Below are 19463 nucleotides of genomic sequence, written 5' to 3'. Positions count from 1 at the left end.
TGGTAGATATTAAGCCGGGGCTATAAATCAGCTCACTTCCTGCTGCCACCCCAGAGGACATTACCCACATTACTTCTCCACATCTTCCAGGTGCAATGGGAGCCTCCCAGCCCCGGGGGCTCTCCCTGCCACGTGACAGAGGGGCTGGATCAGCATTCAAAGGCAGGCCACACATGGCTAGTTGCAGGGAAAGTGGAGTTCTGGTTTCCAGTGGCTCAGAGATGACAGAGAAATCAACCGTGGCTGTCGAGGAGGTGGAGGGTGACTGGCAACTCTTTGTGCTTTTAAACCAGCTTGTTCCCTGAGACAGGCATGAAACACCAGACTCTTGGATTTATGGCACTCTGTATAGCGTGGGACACTGGCAGTCAGTCTAATCCATCTACCTAGTTCCCATGCTGGCTCTGCATAAGAAGTTTAACGTGGGAAGCTTAAACAAAATCCCCAGGCCCAGCTCCACCTGCAAAATTCTGATTTAATCGGTGTGGCTCAGGCATGGGTATTTTTAAAAACCACCAGGGAGATTCCAATGTACAGCCAGGGCTGGGAACTGCTGGTGGAGCCCAGCTCACTCCGGCTACCCTTCTCGTTGACAGATGAGGAAGCTGAGATTGGTGCTGGAAAAACACCAGGCCAAGGTTCAAGAGGCGTGGATTGTGGCCCAGTTTTTCATATTCATTCATTCATTCACCAAAGATTTATCAAATGGTGGGCATTCCCTTAAGTGGTGATTTACGATAGTGAGAGAGAACGAACAAGGCCTGCTCTGCCCTCAGCGAGCTCACAGTGCCATGGTGAACATAGGTATGAACCAGGTAACATCCAAATGTAGCTTTCTGCCCCTAGAGGGGAACCTGGTGCCAGGAGAGCCCATACAAAAGGATCTGGCTGGATAAAGAGGTCAGAGACACGTCTGTGAGGTCATCGCCAAGCTGAGTCAGGGGCACAGCAGGGTAGGGATGGGAGAACATTACCACCACTGGAGCAGCAATTGCAGAGGCCAGGGGCCTGGAACTGAAAGGAGAGAATGAGGGCAGAGAGATGGGGAGAGAGCATGGGACGAAGTGGGGCCAGAGAGGTTGTCAGGGATCGCCCTTTGCAGACCTTGTAGGCCACATGATCCCACGAGGGGTGGGTTGGCATCTGGGTCCTTGCTGGGGGGATGGAGGTGGTTTGAAGGGGTGCCCTTCCCACAAGACCACCTGGATACGGAGTGGAGAGCATCAAGCAGGTTGCTCTGCTCCCTTTGGTCACGTGGGACACAGGAGCAGAGGCCTCTCTGGGTGAGGTTTCTCCCCAAGAGAGGGGGGCCTTGCCCCAGAGTAGACATGACAAGGCCATCAGGAGTGAGGGCTGGAGAGAAGGCCAGGGCTTGGCCTTGGGCTGTAGCAAGGAAGACAGGAGAAGCGGTTGGGCTTAGATTACAAAGGAAGCAAAGGGTCTCACTCTCCAAGTGTGAGACCCTTGGGCAGCTACTTCTGCCTGGGCCTCAGTTTACTCATTTGTACAGTGGGGAAGTTCTACCAGTTAACCTTCAAGTTCTTGCCTACTTCTCATTCATATCCAGGTCACTTGCCCAGGGTCCCTGGCAAAGCTAGGAAGAAAACCTTGGTCTCCAACCAGCCAGGCCAGCCGCCAACAACATTGTCCCCTTTGAACCAATCCGACTTCTGTTGATTCTTCCTGCCTTGGTCTTGGAAAGGAATCCCAAGTCCCAGCCTGGCAGGGGACGGGGTGGCCTGGGCTTGTTTCAGCTTCTAGTTGCCTTATGGTCTTCTCTCTCTCTTGGGTACATGTGCCCATGTGTACAGGTGACGCACGGTGAGCCCCAGAAGTCCTGCTCCAAAGTGACTGACAGCTGCCGACACGTCTGCCAGTGCCGGCCCCCTCCCCCGCTGCCCCCGCCGCCCCCACCCCCGCCGCCTCCCAGACTCCTCTCCGCCCCAGGTAAGTAATGGCTCACTCCATTTTCGGGTTTCTCTTTGTGTTTTCCTGGGCCCACGAAGATCCACTGAGCATGGCCGAGGGCAGCCCTGCCTCCTTGGTAATTTTCCACTGGCCAAGCAGGAGGGAAGCCAAGGCCCAACTTTCCCCTCCAGTCTGCAAAACGTCTTTCCCACAGCATGCTCCTGCAAGATGGAGAAGGATGTTTCTCCATCAGTTAATCAGATAAAAGTCAATCTCCATTTGATGAGTGACTTGGCCTGGATTGTTCCGAAGGCCAGATCTTTAAAGGGGGCAGCTGCTGGGGACTGGTCTTAAATAGCCACCCTCCCCCAACACACAGTTCTATTTCTCTATTATAATTTACATTTAAGGAGGCAGTTAGGGTACAACCAAAGTCAGTGCTCTGGGAGCAAAGTTACAAGATGCCATTCAGCTATGTGCACCAAATTCTGCTAAAACCTCTCTGTGACTTGCTTGCCTTGGACGATTTCATCTCTGAACAATTTGATTGTGCTGTTGTTCAAACAAAGGAGCGTTTCTTTAGCCAGAAATGGCCTCAGCCCTGACCTCTACATGGTAAAGTTCCCTGTTTACAATTGCTACTTGATAAGGTCTCTCCAAAGGAGGTTCTGTATTTCACATGGTTCATTCAAGTTCCCGCCTATAGGATGCCCATGATCATGTCCGTATCTACCTCATTAAACACATCTCCATGGAATTATTTGGGATGTATCTTCAATAACCTTGGCACAAAGCTTGTTCTCTGGTAGGCTGCGTTTCCAGCCTCTTGGTCCCCAGTCAGTGATGCAATGTTCTGGAGGATCTTTGCAATTTGTGTGAACTTCTGCATTTTGACTGTGAGGCCTCTATATATCTCCATCCTTCCCTGACACTCTGTGGCCCGTTGCTTCTCAAAGCCTGGCCCTCAAATGACCTGCTTCAGCATAACCCAAAGCATTTGTTTTAAAATGCATCTTCATGGGCCCACTTCAAACCCACTGAGCCAGAGTTTTTGGGGTGGGACTTGGGAATCGTCCCAATTACAAGTTCTGAGGTGATTCAAATGCAAGTTACAGTTGAGAACCTAGGCCTGCCAGGCCCTCTGCTCCAGGCCTCTGCCAGATCCTTCTATCCCGGGATGCTCACTGGCTTCCTCTCTCCTGAAAGAATCCCTGGGCCTGCACCTACCCTTGGAGATCACTCCTCTCCCTTCCTTTAGAATTCCTCACTCTCCCACATTTTGGGCCCCATGGCACGTAGTCTCCCAGTGGTTTGTATTTGATGATCCACATCTCCCAGCTAGGGTCCCTTCAGGTCATCTTGTGCTCACTGAGCATCTGTATCAGACAGAGGAGAAGGACCGTCCTGGCCTTCTGGAATCTCAGCCCTTGCAGGGAAGGCCATCCTGTCAGCAACCCACAAAGAGTGGCCTGAGAGAACACAGAAATGGTTTGCCAGGTACACTGGAAATACCTGAATAGTTAAGCAAAACAGTAGCCCCAGTAACTAGCATTGACAGGGGTCTTTAAGAATAAATGGAATTGGCTGGGCATGGTGGCTCATGCCTGTAACCCCAGCACTTTGGGAGGCTGAGGTGGGTGGATCATGAGGTCAGGAGTTCGAGACCAGCCTGGCCAACATGGTGAAACCCCGTCTCTACTAAAAATACAAAAATTAGCCAGGCGTGGTGGCAGGCGCCTGTAATTCCAGCTACTCTGGAGGCTGAGGCAGGAGAATTGCTTGAACCCCGGAGGCGGAGGTTGCAGTGAGCCAAGATCGCGCCACTACACTCCAGCCTGGGCCACAGAGTGAGACTCCATCTCAAAAAAAAAGAATGAATGGGGTTGTTCCAGGTTGCTAAGCAGGTTGGGGGACAAGGGCATCCAGGCAGAAGGAAGCACATGGACAAAGGCTTGGAGGTATGGCTCTGTGAGACTCCTCTTGAGAGTCACAAGCCCTTCAGTGGCTTGAAAGGGTGGCCAAGGAGGAGGACCTAGAAGGGTCTGTGTGCCTAGCTGAGCAGATCGCATTTCATCCTATGGGTCATTGTTTGCCAAACAATGATCTACATTCACGCATATCAAAGTACCATCTCTTATTTGCCTTATTTTTTTCTTTAAATAAACTCAATTTTGTGTGTATACAAATTAATTTCCTTAACTTTACAAAACTACTCTAAATGAGAAACTAGTACCACTTGCATAAATGGAAAGTGACCATAATAATAAATGCAGTGGAAGCAAACCAAGCTTTTAAAATTCCATCTTTCTCTGGAAGATTCTGAGCTTGAGACTTTCTCTCTATTTGTTAAAAAGGGAGAGAAGTAAGTGGTAGAGAGATGTCAAAGCCATGGTGGCACAGTGCTGAGACCTTCTCTGTAAAGTAACTGGAAAGTCTGTAAGTGAATCAAAAGGAGCTTAAGTTTCTTATTACAGGTTTTAATGTGTTTGAGTGCTGGGTCCTTACACCATCTGAAATCAGCTCTCATAACTGCAGGGACATGGACCCAGTGCTTTAGGAAACTGCTCTGGGCAGTGATGAGCCTACAAAGGTGTTAAGTGGGGAAGTGACATGAGCCTATATTGTCTGTTTCAGAAAGATCAACTGTTTTGACAACGTGGGTTGGATTGGAGTGGATTGGGGTTGAGCTGGCAGACTGGAGTCAGGTGGGGGTCTCTTGAGATCATTCAGACCCCAGACCATCCAAGAGGGCCTGAAACCAGGCTGGGGGCTACGGAGATGGGAGGAGGCTAGAGGAGAGTGCTTGGTTGAGTACAGAGGAGAGAACTCATGTTGAGTTTTGGGACTGAAGGTGCTTCTTGGGAGAGGAGAGTAAGAGAGGAGAGCTCTGTATGGCAGGACTTTTTCAGTTTCAAGTAGCAAACACACATCTTGAAGTGGTTTAAGCAATACAAAAACTAGGGAGAAAGATGTTAGCTTGTGGGCTCATGTATCAGGATATCCAGGCAGCAGATCTGCTGAATCCATGGTCTCAAATGATGACGGTATTGGATTTCTGTCTCTGTCTCTGTCGCTCTCTCCTGATTTCTCCCGGGTTGCCTTTTCTCTCAGGCTGGCTCAGTTCCTGTAGCTCCAGGCTCCAGCATTCCATCATCCTTACAGTCAGTAATCTCCCTAGGAAGAGACCTTCTGTTTCCCAATAGTCCGAGGGAAGTCCTGAGGCTGACTTTCGCTGGACTAGCTTGGGTCATGTGCCCACCTGTGGACCAATCATGGTGGCTTATGGGATAGAATATGCTGGTTGGTCAGGCCGGGCCACGTGACCACCCCTGAAGTTGGGATGTGTGGATAGAGACTCAGGGAGAGGTGGTTTCCCAAAGGAGAATCCGAATAGAAGGGCTATAACCCAAAAATAATAACATGGCTTACAAGGCCGGGAGGGCAGGGAATGTCTACCATAGCCATGGAGTGCCTCAGGCATGTAATGTGGATTAGACCAGTGGTGGAGAATGTGATTTATTCATTCTCTTGGTCCTCCTTGAGCTCAGCCCAGAACCCTGCACACAAGTAGTGCCCAATAAATGTCAGAGCTATGGCCACACCCACAACTTCTGCCAATCATAAAATACGGAGGCGGAGGTTGCGGTGAGCCAAGATTGCGCCATTGCACTCCAGCCTGGGCAATAAGAGCGTAACTCTGCCTCAAAAACAACAACAACAGCAAAAACAAAAACAAAAAAAACAAGTGCCTGCTATATAACCCTGAAGGAATTCGTGTCTCCCAGAGGGCACAAGGCTTCAATGCTGTGGAGCCTGAGCTCTCACTCAACAGATGTCCACTGAGCTCCAAATGTGGGGCATGGTGCCAGGGCCCGGGAGCCAGCAGTGAGCAGCAGACAGCTCCTGCCCTCATGGAGTTCATGGTCCAGTGGACTGTCATTTGCAGAAGGTGTTCACAGGAGTGTCCCTTCCTGCCATCTCTCTGGATTCACTGGCTCAAGGCATGTGCCAGTCCTTGTCCCATTTGCTCATCTGATGTCCTTTGCATTCTTGCCACTCACAAGGGCCTCTCATTCACTTCGCGAGCATTTGCCAGGCACCTGTTCTAGGTCCATCCCTGCGTTGGGCACCCTGAGGGATACGGAGCCACACAGGGACTTGTCCACATCAGCAGGGCCCAGGTCATGAAAGAACAAGGACTTGGCATAAGAGGCCGATTCCATGAGCCTTTCTTTAGCCTATGTTGGCGTGCTAGCCGTGCTCTTTCCTCTTCGTGATTTTAAGAGAGCCGGTTAACCTAAGCCTCAGTTTCTTCCTCTATAAAATAGGTCATGGGCTACACCCACCCCATGGGGTTGACTTGAGGGTTCCTGAAAGTGAGAAGTATTTTTGAAAACTAGACAGGTATCCATTGCTGTAATCATCCTGTGGAAAGCGTTCTGATGAAGAGCAGCCTGTGAGTGCAAGCCAGACTTAGGAGATAAAGAGGTACTATTGGGAAGGGGATACATAATTCCAAAAGGGGCAGGGAGGACAGATTTGGGAAGACTTGAGAGAATTCCCAGGTGAATGGGACAGCTGGGAGCAGAGGGAGGCTGGACCGGCCATGAAGGAGAGGGAGCGGCCCAAAGCAGACACCCAGAATTAGCAGCCCAAGGATCAGGCAGGAGGCTCCCTGCTGAAGTGACGTTGAACCACAGTTGTGTTGAGCTTTGGTGTGTGTGTCTGGGATAAAGGGAAAAAGAGGGGAGAGAGAAACACCTATTCGTGCAGGCCTGTGAAGTGCCCCCTAGAAGTAATGACCAGGAACGTTTGCAGGGCGTCCTTCACATGGCCAGGCTGGCGATGCTCTTCATCCAGACAGCACCTGCTGCTGCCCTGCGCCTCGGGGTGACCCGCTTGTCCTGGCTGGCCCAGGCCTCTCTAGGTTTTAGCCCCAAAAGTCCTGTGCCCCAGGAAACCCCTCAGTCCTGGACAAACTGGAACAGCGGGTCACCCTACTGCTGGGCCACCCTTCTTCTGGCAACGGCAAGAGTGGTTTTTCAAGTTGTTTTTTGTTATGTTTATTTTGGGGGTGTTTGTTTTGTTCTAATTTGCTATGTTTTTTTTTCTTTTTTTTTTGGGACGGAGTCTCTCTCTGTCGCCCAGGCTGAAGTGCAGTGGCGTGATTTCGGCTCACTGCAGTCTCTGCCTCCTGGGTTCAAGTGATTCTCCTGCCTCAGCCTCCCGAGCAGCTGGGATTACAGGCGTGAGCCGCCACACCTGGCTAAGTTTTGTATTTTTATTAGAGACAGGATTTCACCATGTTGATCAGGCTGGTCTCAAACTCCCGACCTCAGGTGATCTGCCTGCCTCAGCCTCCCAAAGTGCTGGGATTACGGTCGTGAGCCACTGTGCCCAGCCACCATGAATCTTTTGAGAGTCCTGACTTCCCTCCCCCACTTCATTGCTGGAGAGGGCAGCGTGGCCTCCTATTCCTCTGTGGCGGGCCCAGATCTGTGCCCTGCTCCCAGCAGCCCTACCCTGCGCCCTACCTGCTATTGGAGAAAGAGCATGGAAAGGGATCTAGTGAAGCAGAAGGTTCTCAAGCAACATCTCCACTTTCTTCCCTTGGGTTTTTCAGGCTCTGCCCACAACCCTCACTTTGAGTCTGGGCACTCGACCAGGGGTTCTCCAACTTGAGCTTGTATCAGAAACGCCTGGAGAGCTTGTTTAGTCACAGATCACTGGAGCTCAACCCCAGAATTCCTGACTCGGTAGGTCTGGGGTGGGGCGCGAGGACCTCCATTTCAGTTCCGTTCTCAGGTGATGCTGACACTGTCGGTCGTAGGAGCGCACTTTGAGAACCTGTGCCCTAGAGAATGACAATCTCAGCAACGGGCTCTGGGGCCAGCCCCAGCCCTTTCACTCCTAGCTCAGACTCTGGCCATGTCACATCCTCTCAGAGCCTCAGTTTTCTCATATGATTCCTACCTGCAGAGGAATTGTCATGAAGGTTAGAAATTATCCAGGCCGTCCTGGGCAGAAACTTTGTGCTCAAAAGTGGTGTTATGTAGCGCGGTGGCTCAGAGCCTGGCTTCCTGCCCTCTAGACCTGAGGTCCAACCCTTGTTCATTAGCTAAGTGATTTGGGCAAGGAATCCTTAACTGCTTGGAGCCCCAATTTCCAAATGTGTGGAATGGAGTTAACAACCCCACCTGCTGCACATGGGTAGTTGGAAGGATTTGATGCCCTAAAACTAACACAGCACAGAGCCTGGAACCCAGTTAACATGCAATAAATGGCAGCTCATAAATAATTCTAAAGCAAGCAGTAGAAATGAGAATAGGTCACTAACCTTCAGATTGGGAGTTGCTTCTGCAGGGTTCCAGCATCTCTCTGCTGAGATAGGAGCATCAGATTAGACACTCTGAGGATGAGATGGGCTCTTGAAGGAGGTGTAGACTCTCCTGGATCTTCAACAGGAAAGAAAAGATTTTCAGAGTCCCACCTGTGTCTCTTCTGGGGCAGCCCTTGCCAGGCATGTGATCCTCAGTGTCAACGGAGTGCCCCTGGTGAAGGTATTTCTGGAAGGCTTGGGTGGGCATGAACCCTGGCAGAGCTAGAGGCCTGCTTGTGGCCTGAACAAAAAGCCTTCAGCAGCCACCAGAGCCCAGGACCTGGCTTGCTTTGTAAATGTCAGCCATGGGCTGCCCGTCCCCGCCTGTGACTCAGATGGCGGAGGCCACGGAAGGAGAGGTGTACCAGCCCTCAAGCAAAGCACACACACGCCCTCTGTGAGACCTGCTTCCAAGGCTGATGGGGCCAAAAATAGCTGTGGCAGAACAGAGGCGTGAGCCTGCATTTCCATAGTGCCTGTCTTGAAGGAGTTCAAAGCACTGATAGAGATTTTATTGGGGCATTTATTTTGTTCTTGGAAAGATGGGAAGGAGGTTAAGTGACTCCTCAAAGGTCACACAACAGTGATGGAGCCAGGAATAGGGTCACCTAGTTCCTCTCCTATGTGCCAAAGGCCAAGTTACAACAGAGAAAGAGACAAATGGGACTGTGGAAGTTCTAAGATGCTTCCTTTTTACTCACCCAGGACACTAGAAAGAAACGATTACTTAGTTTCCGGTACTGTTGGAGAGAAGCTCTACTCTCCTCATCTCATTTAATCTTCAAACCCTTCTTTGTAATAGGTGGTATTATTGCCAATTTTTATGAGGAGCTTAGAGGTTCAGAGAGGGTGATTTACTTATTCTAGGCTGCCCAGCTGGAGAGGAAGGGAGGTTATTCAAGGCTATCTAATTACTTCCTGCTGTAGCCTCTGCCTAAATCTTTCCTCCACTCCTGAGAGGCAGCTTCAGGGACCCCCCTTTCCTTTCCTTCCCTGGGCCTCACTCCTTCCTGTCTTGGAGCCTTTGCATATATAGTCCTTCTGTCCACCAGCCTCCTCCTCGAAGTGGAACCTAACTCATGCTGATCTCAGCTCAGATTCCCTTTCTTTCTTCAGGAAGACCTTCCCTGACTTCCACAAATGTCACACCAGTCCCTGTTCTGGTCATTTACGGCTGCAGAACAAACTACTCCAAAAGCTACAACACCAACATATTTTCTTTCTCTTGCTGCTACAGGAGTTGACTGGCTCCACCTGGAGGTCCCTGCTTGGGGTCTTTCATGCACCGATAGTCTGTCAGCCAGGGCTGGGGCCACCATAAAGGCTTCCTCTCCTGTGTCTGGTGGTCAATGTTGGCTGTAGATTGGGTCCTCAGCTGGAGCTGTTCACTCTAACACTCCATGTGATGCCGCCTCGTGAACTGGGCTTCCTTACAACATGGTGGCTGAATTTGAAGGCTGAGAGGCTGATGGGAGCTGTATCCCTTTTGATGTTGCAGTTGAAGAAGTCACCCAGCATCACTTCCACTGCATTCTGTTTTTTAGAATCAAGCAACCAGGGCTGGCTCATATTCAAACAGTGGGGAATTAGACACCACCCCTGATGGAGCAGTGTAAGAGGAGTTGCTTATATTTGGAAACCATATCGCCCTGCATCCACATGCATACACACATACATGCACACACACACACACGTGCACACACACATGCACATGCACACACACATGCACACACACGTACATGCACACACACGCACATGTACACACATCCATGCACACACACATCCATGCACACACACACACATACATGCACACACACACATACATGCACACACACACATACATGCACTCACTTTGAATTTATTTTCCTTTGTAGCAGTTATTCCACCTTTTAAATATGTAATTAATGACTTGACCAATGCTTGATCCTTTGTTAGACGTACACAATTGTCCAGTGTCTGCTGGGTCTTCAGTGATAGCCCCAGATCTTTAGCACCTACCTGGCATGTCATGAGTCCTCGGTAGCTACTAATTCACTTATCTTACAGATATTTTTGAATATGTACTATATGCCAGGCACTAGGTACTAGGTGCTGGGAATCTAGTGGTGGACAGAACAGAAGGGCCCTGCAGTCACAGAGCTTGTAGATCGATAGCTCTGTGTGTACACGGGAGGGGACATGGGATGGTGGTATAGGAAATAAACAAACCAAAACTATCACAGGAAAAATGGAAGATAAAGTGCTACAAAGAGACAAAATCATCCGATTTGATAGAAGTAACTGGGTGGCTGCCTAGGTTATGTGGACCCGACATGGCATTTAAGCTGAGAGCTGACCGAAAGGGACTGGCTGGTGGAGGAAGATCTAGGGGAGGAGCTTTCTCATCAGAGGGAACAGCATGTGCAAGGTCCTCGTGTGGAGAAGCACTCGGGGTGTGTAAAGGGCCAGTGTGGCTGCTGCCTGCTACGAGGGAGGACTGCAGGAGGTGAGCCCACAGGGAGGCAGTGTCCGGACCGCACAGGGCTGTGGAGGCTAGAGAAGGAGTTTGGATTTTATCTGAAGTGCAGCCAGAAGCCAGTGGGTTTTGAGTAGGGGGTGTGGCATGCCCTCATGTGCACTTTACAAAGACTGACTCTGGAGAATGGAAGGAAGGGGAAGAGTGGAGGCTGGGAGCCCAGTGAGGAGGCTGTTGCCATGGGACAGGCGAGTGACGGTGCAGGGAGAGATGATGGTGGTAGGCTGGATCCGGGATGGAAGCAGGAGGAGGTGTCATGCCCTGGTCTGAGTTAAGATCATTCTGCAGCAGGGACTCACTCAGTGATGGCTGTGGTTGTAGGGGGAGAGCAGAAGCAAGAATGCTGCTAGGTTTTGAGGAATGACTGCATGGAAGAAGCCACCAGATGTCACTCGGCGCTCCCTCTCCTTGGTCCTCCTGACATCTGTGATCTCATGAATGGGATGATGAAGCAGACTCAGGTGGTGCCAGGAAGGCGGTGGCTCAATTTCCCCGCCCCCACCGTCAGGGTGTTTTAGCTACTGCCATCAGAAGGACCCAGGCTCTGGGACATTCGCAAGAATCCAAGGTTTAACTAGGCTTCATCATCATAAAATGAAGTCCCTGCTGCTGGTGCAAACCAGAGTTTCCTCCAAGTTGTGATGAGTTTCCGACTAACAAAAGAGGAGGTCCAGGCCTTCTGGGCCGAAAAGCTGAGCGACAGGCACAGCAAGTGAAGCCAGTCCCCGTGACCCGCCTTCCCTGCAGGTGACAGGCTCCTTATGAAACCTCATGAATGCCGCTGCCCTAGCCCTTGGCTGGACGCAGTGTGAGCCTGTGACGAGGGACTGTGGGCATCAAACACGGGCCATGTCACTTTGAATGTCTCCTGCTTCAAGGGCTGTGTTCATGCCCAGCTCACTGTTGCCATTGATTCCGGCCTCGGGGTGTTGAATGTTCATCTTTTGCTGCCCTGTGATCTGCTTGCCTGGTCTGCAAGGAGGAGGGCCTGGAGGCCAGGCCAGGCTCTCTCTTTCCAGATGTGTGCTGGTCACTCAGCCTCTCTGAGCTTCAGTTTTCCCGTCCTCCAAAGTGGGTTGTGCAAATCACACATGAGAGGTCCTGGCCCAGCCCTGGAACATCGTCCACTCACAGTAAATGAGATCTGTCGTCACTATATAACCCTTGCTTGAGCAAAGTTCGTATCCAAACTGGCCTCAGCTCCCTCATCCATAAAATGGGCTGACTCTGCCTTGCAACTCCCCTCTGTACAAAGCACAATGCAGGTATGAACATGACTCCTATCTCCAGGCGAGCTTGAGATCCGTAAGAGCCTCTAGAATCGCTGGCCTTTTAAAAAAGTGATCTTTAGCCGGTTGTGGTGGTGCACACCTGTAATCTCAGCTACTCAGGAGTCTGAGGCAGGAGAATCACTTGAACCACGGAGATGGAGGTCGCAGTGAGCCAAGATCGCACCACTGCACTCCAGCCTGGGCGACAGAGTGAGACTCCATCTCAAAAAAAAAAAAGGGGGATCATATCTTTTTTAAGTACTGAATTTTCCTCTCCCAATGCAGTAAAAGGAATTGTTTCAGTCTTCTGTTTATTTATTTGTGTCCAGCACATAATCAAAGCGTGCAAGTTTATACATATTTTAATTTACTCAACAAACCTTTACTTATTGATTTATTGAACATTTACCAAGGTTGTGCCATGGCAGGTTCTGGGACTACAAAGGTGAATTCAACACAGCCCTGCCCTCGGACCCCTGCCTCTAGTTGGACACTTGAGCCCTGGTTGCATGTTGACAACACCTGGGGGCTTTAAAAATACCTGATACCCAGGCCCACCCTAGACGGGAGTTTAAAGCTGCCCCAGGTGATACTCGCATGAATCAAGGTTGAGACCTTTGGCTAAAACCAGTGGCACAAAGCGACCTGTATCAAAATAGGAACAGGTGAGGTGTGATGGAACTTAGACCCAAAAGACTGGGGGAGTTGCAGGCAAAGAGGTGGGGACGACAGTGCACCTTCTCCGTGGCCCCCTGCTGCCAACACGGCCACTAATATGTTTGCAGGGTTTAGGCCAAACTCAATCCTGCCCTCCAGGAATTCTTTGTCTTATGTGGAGTCTGGACTGAACATTGAGGTGGAAAGAGGGACACATGTCTCTTCAAGAGGCCGCATCCAGGCCCGGCATAAGCTTCCTGGGTGCTTTTTTTAAAAAAAAGATTTTTTTGTTGTTGAGGTAAAATTCATACAACGTAGAATTCACCATTTTGACCATTTAAAAACATACAATGTAAAAGGTCTTTAGTATATTCACAGTGTTTGCAATCATCACCGCCGTCTCGTTCCAGATCATATTCCTCATCCCTAAAAGAAACCCATACCTACCATCCCCTGCAACCACTGATCTTCCGCCTGCCTCCATGGATTTGCCTGTTCTGGACATTTCATATGAACCTGAGTGTTCAGAGGCAGGTGAGCACGGCAGTCCAAGCTTCAGTTTTCTGATCTCCTAGTGGGGATGATGACTCCTTCCTCGCTGTCTCCAGGCAGAATGGAGGAGGGGTGGGTGTGTAGGGTCAGCCTGCCGCCTAGCATGAGGCAGGTGCTCGGAGGGTGTGGCGCCATAATGGCAGGAGATTCTGCAGGATGGAGAGTGTGATCCTGGCTAAAAGTCCCCACCTTTGGGCTCAAGGGCTAGCTCCAGCACCCCTGGAACTCTGGTCTCAGGATGGCGTTGTTCTGCGATTCCCAGCATCGGCTGTGATGCAGGAACAGTGAGTTGACATTCACCTTGGCATGAGTTTGCTGAAGGGTCAGCCAACCCTTTGCTCCTGACCAGGGCCCCACCCCCTGGTTCTGGGCTCTGGGACCTGATAGTGCAGGGCATTCTCTAACTTCCCATCCCTTTCCCTGCTCCTCCTCTCTCCAGCAGCAGGGTCCACAGTGAGACTCACCTAGTTAGAACCTTGTGACCTTGGGAAAGCCTCTTAACTTGACTAACCTCAACTTCCTGATCTGTAAAATGGGAGTCAGCCCACCACTTACTCAGTAGGGTTGTTTTGAATATTCACTGAGATAGAGATATTAGTTAGTTAGCCCAGGGCTTGGCATACATCGTTCTTAATAAATGTAGCTGTTGTGATGTTTGCGATTTCTGATCAGTATCACCTTCTTGGTCTGCCCACCCCCTTCAAGGCCTTCCTCTCTCTTTGGCACAACTTTCTCTGCCCAGAGGATCTTGTCAATTATTGCAGATGTTGGTCATGGCGACATGAGGTTGGTTCAAGTCTTGTAGGCCACTCTGCCCATCAGTGGGCTCCAGGACTTGATGCCGTGTCATTTGTTCATTTGTTCATTCCTTCATTCAATCCTTCCGCTGTGTCCCAGGCACTGGGTAGAGATGAAAATAAAGAAGATATGGTCCTTATCAGTTAATCAGCTTGTATCTTATTTTCCTTCTTCATTTCTTCTTCTTGAGTTGCAGAACTTGACTTGGCCATGCACACTGAGGGCATGAAACCCAGTCACTGGTTTTGATTGTTTTGGTTTTGCTGTTCATGGGAAAATATTAAAGTGGATGTCTGCAAGGGGTCTTTGCTGGGTGTGGGGATATAAGTGGATTCATTCACCTTCAGGGCTGAGGAGCATCTGCAATTTGTTTATCAAAGGTTTGTTGAATTCTCTGTGTCATGCTGCATGTGAGGCCCCAGGATGCAGTGATGACTAGATTGAGGCTCCTGCCATTGCTGCACCCAGCTCTGTCCCGTGGTTGAAATCATGGATGTGTCTGCAGCGGGCAGTGGCAAACTCACTTGGGTGGGAGAGATGCTGGCCTTGAGGGGAACCAAGAATTCCTTGGGTATCACCTGATGCTGGCTCCTGGAGGCTAGAGGCTGGCTTCTTGTCATCCAATCATCCATCTCTCCCAGCACACCTGACCCTGAGGCGACTCACACTCAGAAGGGCCAAATGACTTGCTCAAGGCCACCACCAAGGGAAGGCTCTGGGACCCAGACCCAGGTCTTTGGAATCTGGGTCTTGTTTTCTTTGTCTCTGCTGTTACCCAAGCACAATAGATGCCCTGAGCCATGTCTCAGGCAAGGGTGCTTTGAGGACCTGTTCATTTCATTGAACCATGAGGAGGCACTGGTTTACTACCTTAGTGTCAAGAGTAGATGAGCATCTTCTGAAAAACTGGTCTTTAAAAAAATCTACAGCCACTGTGCCTTGTGTAAGTGGCCTGGCTCCCTCTTGGATGCTACCTGGAAAGGTGGAGAAAAATGTGTGGCCCTGTGTGCAAGGGACTTTTGGCTTCTTCTTTTCTTAGCAGCTTCATGTTGGGTTCAGTTTTAGGTCACTACCCTCATTTTATATATTATCGATTAAGGCAAATTAGAAAATCATCAAGTAAAATAAATTACTTAGAAGGCATAATTTCTGGGGAAGAGAACTTTCAGCTGGCCTTTAGGGGGCTGCAGGGATGGAGCACGAGGGTCCTGAGAACTGGGGGTGGTAGGATTGGAGGTCTTCAGTGTTGACTTGGTTTCCCCAAAGTGACTGATCATTACGAGGGAGAGGAAGAATGTCTAAGGGACATAATTTGAAGCAAGGATACTTTCACTTGTAAGCTTATTCCCACGGTCCTGATTCAGCAGCTAACACCTGCACTTTCTTTCCCCAAATTCAAGTGATTTGGAACCCAGGTGCCATGCTGTAGCTGTGTGGCCTCAGAAAGGAGCTTTGCCCTCGTGTAGACCTCCTTTTCCTCCTCGGGCTGATGAGAGGGTCAAAAGGAATAATATGTTCAGTGCTTACAATAGTGTCCAGTACAGGGTGGCCACTCTGCCAAGGTTAGTTAGCTCGTGTTATTATGAAATTCATCTAGGATGCCCCACTTGTGTCCAGGACAAAGCAACCAGTCTGACCTATTAAGTGTCTGATCCGATCCCTGAGGACAGGAACTGTTTATGCCTCTGTGTCCTCAGCGGCAGCACAGGGCTGGACACATGGAAAGTGCATGCTGAGTGTTTGCATAAATGAATGCATGCATGGCTGGATGACAATGATGAAAGATCAACTCTGGAAGAGAAAGGAAGTAGGGAGGGAGCTTACATTTTGTAAGAGCCTGCCATTTGCCTGGGAGCATTTGGGGCCATGTCTCGGTTTTCGTTTCTCCAGGAACAGATGCTGAGACAAGGATTTAAGTACTAGTGCTTATTTAAGAGGTGATCCCAGAAAACACCAAAAGGGGGGTGGGGTGGACTCAACAGGGAAGGTACAGTAGCCAGTAAAGGGTGTTATGTCAAGCCAATAACCCCAGCTCAATTCCCCCAGGAGCTCTGGGAAATGGTGCATACATGCCTGAGAGTTACCCCATCTTGCAGGAGCCAGGGCATATATGCACTGCCTCCCACCAGGAACAGTTAAGAGCTGGTCCAGGAAACGTGAGAGTCACTTTCCTAGGCAGAGATATGTGGCTGGAAGGCACCAGCAGCATCTGCTACGGGCGATCGCCTTTTTCCGCTGTGACTGCCATGGGTGACCTGACACCTGCTCACCCTGGATGCCTCTCTCCCCTCTGCAGCTCTAGCTAGGAGTCCACACCTCTCTCTCCTGCTCAAAAAAGTGCATCAGCATTTCAGCAAGGGCTCTCCTATCATAGGGAGACCTAAATTATATATTTAAGGAGCAGTAAATCACTCACAAACATTTATTCATTCAACAAATATTTATAGAGCACTGAGTGTGCCAAGCACTACATTGTGGTCACAGACTGAGGATGACGCAGTGGAGAAGACGTGGTGAACCCGCAGGGAGAGTTCACGGGGGAAGATTAGGGTTCTGTTTTTTCTCATATGGAGTTTGAGATGCCTGTGGACAGCTTTCAGGGCGGGGGGGCAGAACATGCAGGAATTGCAGGCTAAACAATCCCCAGGGAGGGGTTGACTGAGAGGAGAGGTGTCCAACCAGGGCAGGGGTCCTGGAGGAGGTGCTGGCTGGGCTAGGATGGGAGACGATTCTTCAGCTGAAGGTGGGGGTCAGGGAGGGGAAGACGGGCGGTGCTTCCACAGAGGGACCTGCAGGTTGGAGGCCAGAGAGCTTGGTCTGCCCTCTGAGAGATGAGCCAGAGGGGTGAGGATGGGCCGAGCCCGGCAGCCTGCAGATTCTGGACGCAGTCTCCACGCAGGGAACGGCGGCTTGGGCCAGGCAGTGGCTGGGGGGTTAGAAAGGTGGGAGTTTGAGAACCTTCAGGACTAAGTGACGGACCAGACATGGGATGAGGGAGGAGGACCGCTGGGTGCCAGTGTCTGATCGGATGCCTCTCTCTGAGGAAGAATGTGACACATGGAGATCCCGAGTCCCAGGCTTTGTCACAAGGCGTTGGAGGTGCCATGAGACAGCAGAGGAGGCATTGGCTGGTGCCTCTGCAGTTGAGGGCAGAGGCCCGGGCTAGCCCCAAGGATGTGGGGTGGAGGCACTAGTGCTATGGCTCCAAAGCCATCAGAGATCACTGGGGAGAACATGGGGCGGGAGAAGAGACAGTGGGGACTGAGCCAGCAGAGGACCAGAGGGAAGGAGAAGAGCCAAAAACTGTGCTTGGACCTTGTGAGCCAAGGGAAGGAGCTGAGGACTGGAAGTGCTCACTGATTAGCAGATGGGGCACGGATCCACCCCACCCCCACCCCCACTACCCCTTTACCCGCTCCTCCCTCGACCCTCCTCTAGGCCTGGCGCCTGCAAGCTGCAGAGTGGAGTGGAAGGAAGGAGGAGGGAGCAGCCAGCTCTGAAACAAATGGCTGCTTCGGCTGGGGGCTATGGAAGACAATCGGTGGTGTGAGCTTCAATAGTCCAGGGAGGCTTCAGGGAGGAGGCAGAGCTCACTGCAGGCCTGGAAGGTGGGGAGAGATGAGCTCAGCCTCAGAAGGGTGAGCTAGCCTCCCAGGGTGGGCAATGGCATGAGCAAAGGTCAGGGAGCAGCATGGGTGTGGCCAGAGATGACCAGGGAACCCCAGTGCTGTCAAAGGTGTGTGTGCTGATGGGGGGTTTAGAGGCAGAGTCCCCAGGATGCTGGAAGCTGAGGCTCGGGAGGAAGGGGGCAATGCTGGGGGGGCAGACTTTTATTCAGTCAAACATTTCTTGAGCATTTCTGTATCCTAGGAGCCTGCAATACACTATGGAACAAAATAGATCCTGAGCTCATATGCTGGCAGGGGGCAGAGGGACCAGAAAGCCATGGATATGCTAGCCCTGCAAGCTAGCCAGTGTGCTGGAGGCAGCAAGTGCTGTGGGAAAAAGAAAGCATGCAGCAGAACAAGTTGGGGTCGGGCCAGGTGGCAATCTGAAGAGAGGGTGGCATCTGAGTGGAGGTTGGCGGAGTTGAGGACCAATGCAGCCTGGCACCTGAGGAGACTGTCCCAGCAGAGAGGACAGCCAGGGCTGAGGCCTGGGGTGGAGGAGCAGCAAGAGGCCTGTGTGGCTGGAGTGAAGTTGGGCGCAGGGACAGGAGACAAGGGTGGAAGAAGCAGATGGAGTGGGGCCTACAGGCCCACGGAGGGTGTTTCTTGAATCGGTGTGAAGTGGGGAACCTGTGTAAGGTAGGGCTGAGGACAGGAACGATCTGACTCACTCCTCATTGGACACTCTGGCTCTGTGCTGAGATGAGACTGTGGGGGTCAGGGCAGGAGCAGGGAGACCAATTACAAGCCTGCCACAGTGACTTGGGGGACAGGTGACAGCCACCGGGACCAGGTGGCACCAGGGGGGACATGAGAATGGTTGGGTTCCAGATGGGAGCCTACTGTACTTCTGAGTCAGCCTGGTTCTGATGGGTGGTGTCCCGGGGGACCAGGACAGGGCACAGAGAAGATAGCTGGACCCTTTTCCCTGGAGTGGGCCTGGGATTGGGGGGTGGGGGCTGTGCTGGAGCCAGGACGAGGCCATCTGATTTCATCTCCCAGCCAGCCCACTGAGCAACAGCTCCAATCCCAGCAGGGATTTGATGAGGCCGCCTGTAAATGACTGGCTACTGGTGCAATTAAAAGGGGAGGGGAATAGTTTATGCATCTGCCAGGTGGGAGATGAGCTCTATCACATCAGGGCTTCTTGGTGCGAAGTCAAGAGTGCTTCGTCACTGTCAGGAAGTGCTGGATTGGGCTGGGAAGGCTGGGCCAGCCCCACCTGCTTCCCACAGGGTCCCAGGACTGGCATGTCCCCAAGCTGCCTCTTGGGCTTCCACATTACCACCCAAGCCCTGGCCCAGGGCAAGGCCCCTCTGACCATCGAGGGAGGTTGTTTCTGTGGATACAGAACAACAGTGAGAGTCTGTAAGCAATACCGTGAGAGGGCTCTCCTAAGGAAATCAGTGCTGACAAATGAAACAGAAAATCAGAAAGAGGTGAAATATGCTGGGAGGCAAGAGCCACTCTTGGTTTCTGCTAAAAAAGTGCACAGCCCAAAGCTCTTCTAATTTTCATAGTTAAGAACCAAGAAATGGAATCTGGGTGTCCAGCGGGAGGTCACTGCAGGTGGTCATGAGGTCCGTTCAATCATTCATTCACTCAGTGAACATCTGTTGAACACCGACTGTGGGCCAGATACTGTGGGAGAGGGTGGGGAGCTGGGGATATAGGGATGATTCTGGGGCAGGAAGAGAGACTACAGAGAGGGCCCT

General features: G+C 51.2%; 1 protein-coding gene across 4 annotated transcripts in view; it reads left to right on the top strand.

Annotated features, from left to right (window-relative positions):
• PRIMA1 (proline rich membrane anchor 1) overlaps positions 1–19463 on the top strand; it is a 74818-nt gene that overhangs the window by 8004 nt on the left and 47351 nt on the right. For all 4 annotated transcript variants that reach the window (XM_054530446.2, XM_054530445.2, XM_024231740.3 and 1 more), the window contains exon 3: positions 1812–1947. In XM_054530446.2, coding sequence (XP_054386421.2) covers positions 1812–1947 — 136 coding nt within the window. The remainder of the gene's footprint in view (positions 1–1811; positions 1948–19463) is intronic.

The sequence above is a fragment of the Pongo abelii genome, chromosome 15 (genome assembly GCF_028885655.2).
Source record: "Pongo abelii isolate AG06213 chromosome 15, NHGRI_mPonAbe1-v2.0_pri, whole genome shotgun sequence".
NCBI lineage: Eukaryota > Metazoa > Chordata > Mammalia > Primates > Hominidae > Pongo > Pongo abelii.
The sequence above is the reverse complement of the archived record's forward strand: the minus strand, read 5'-3'. Positions and strand labels throughout refer to the sequence as shown.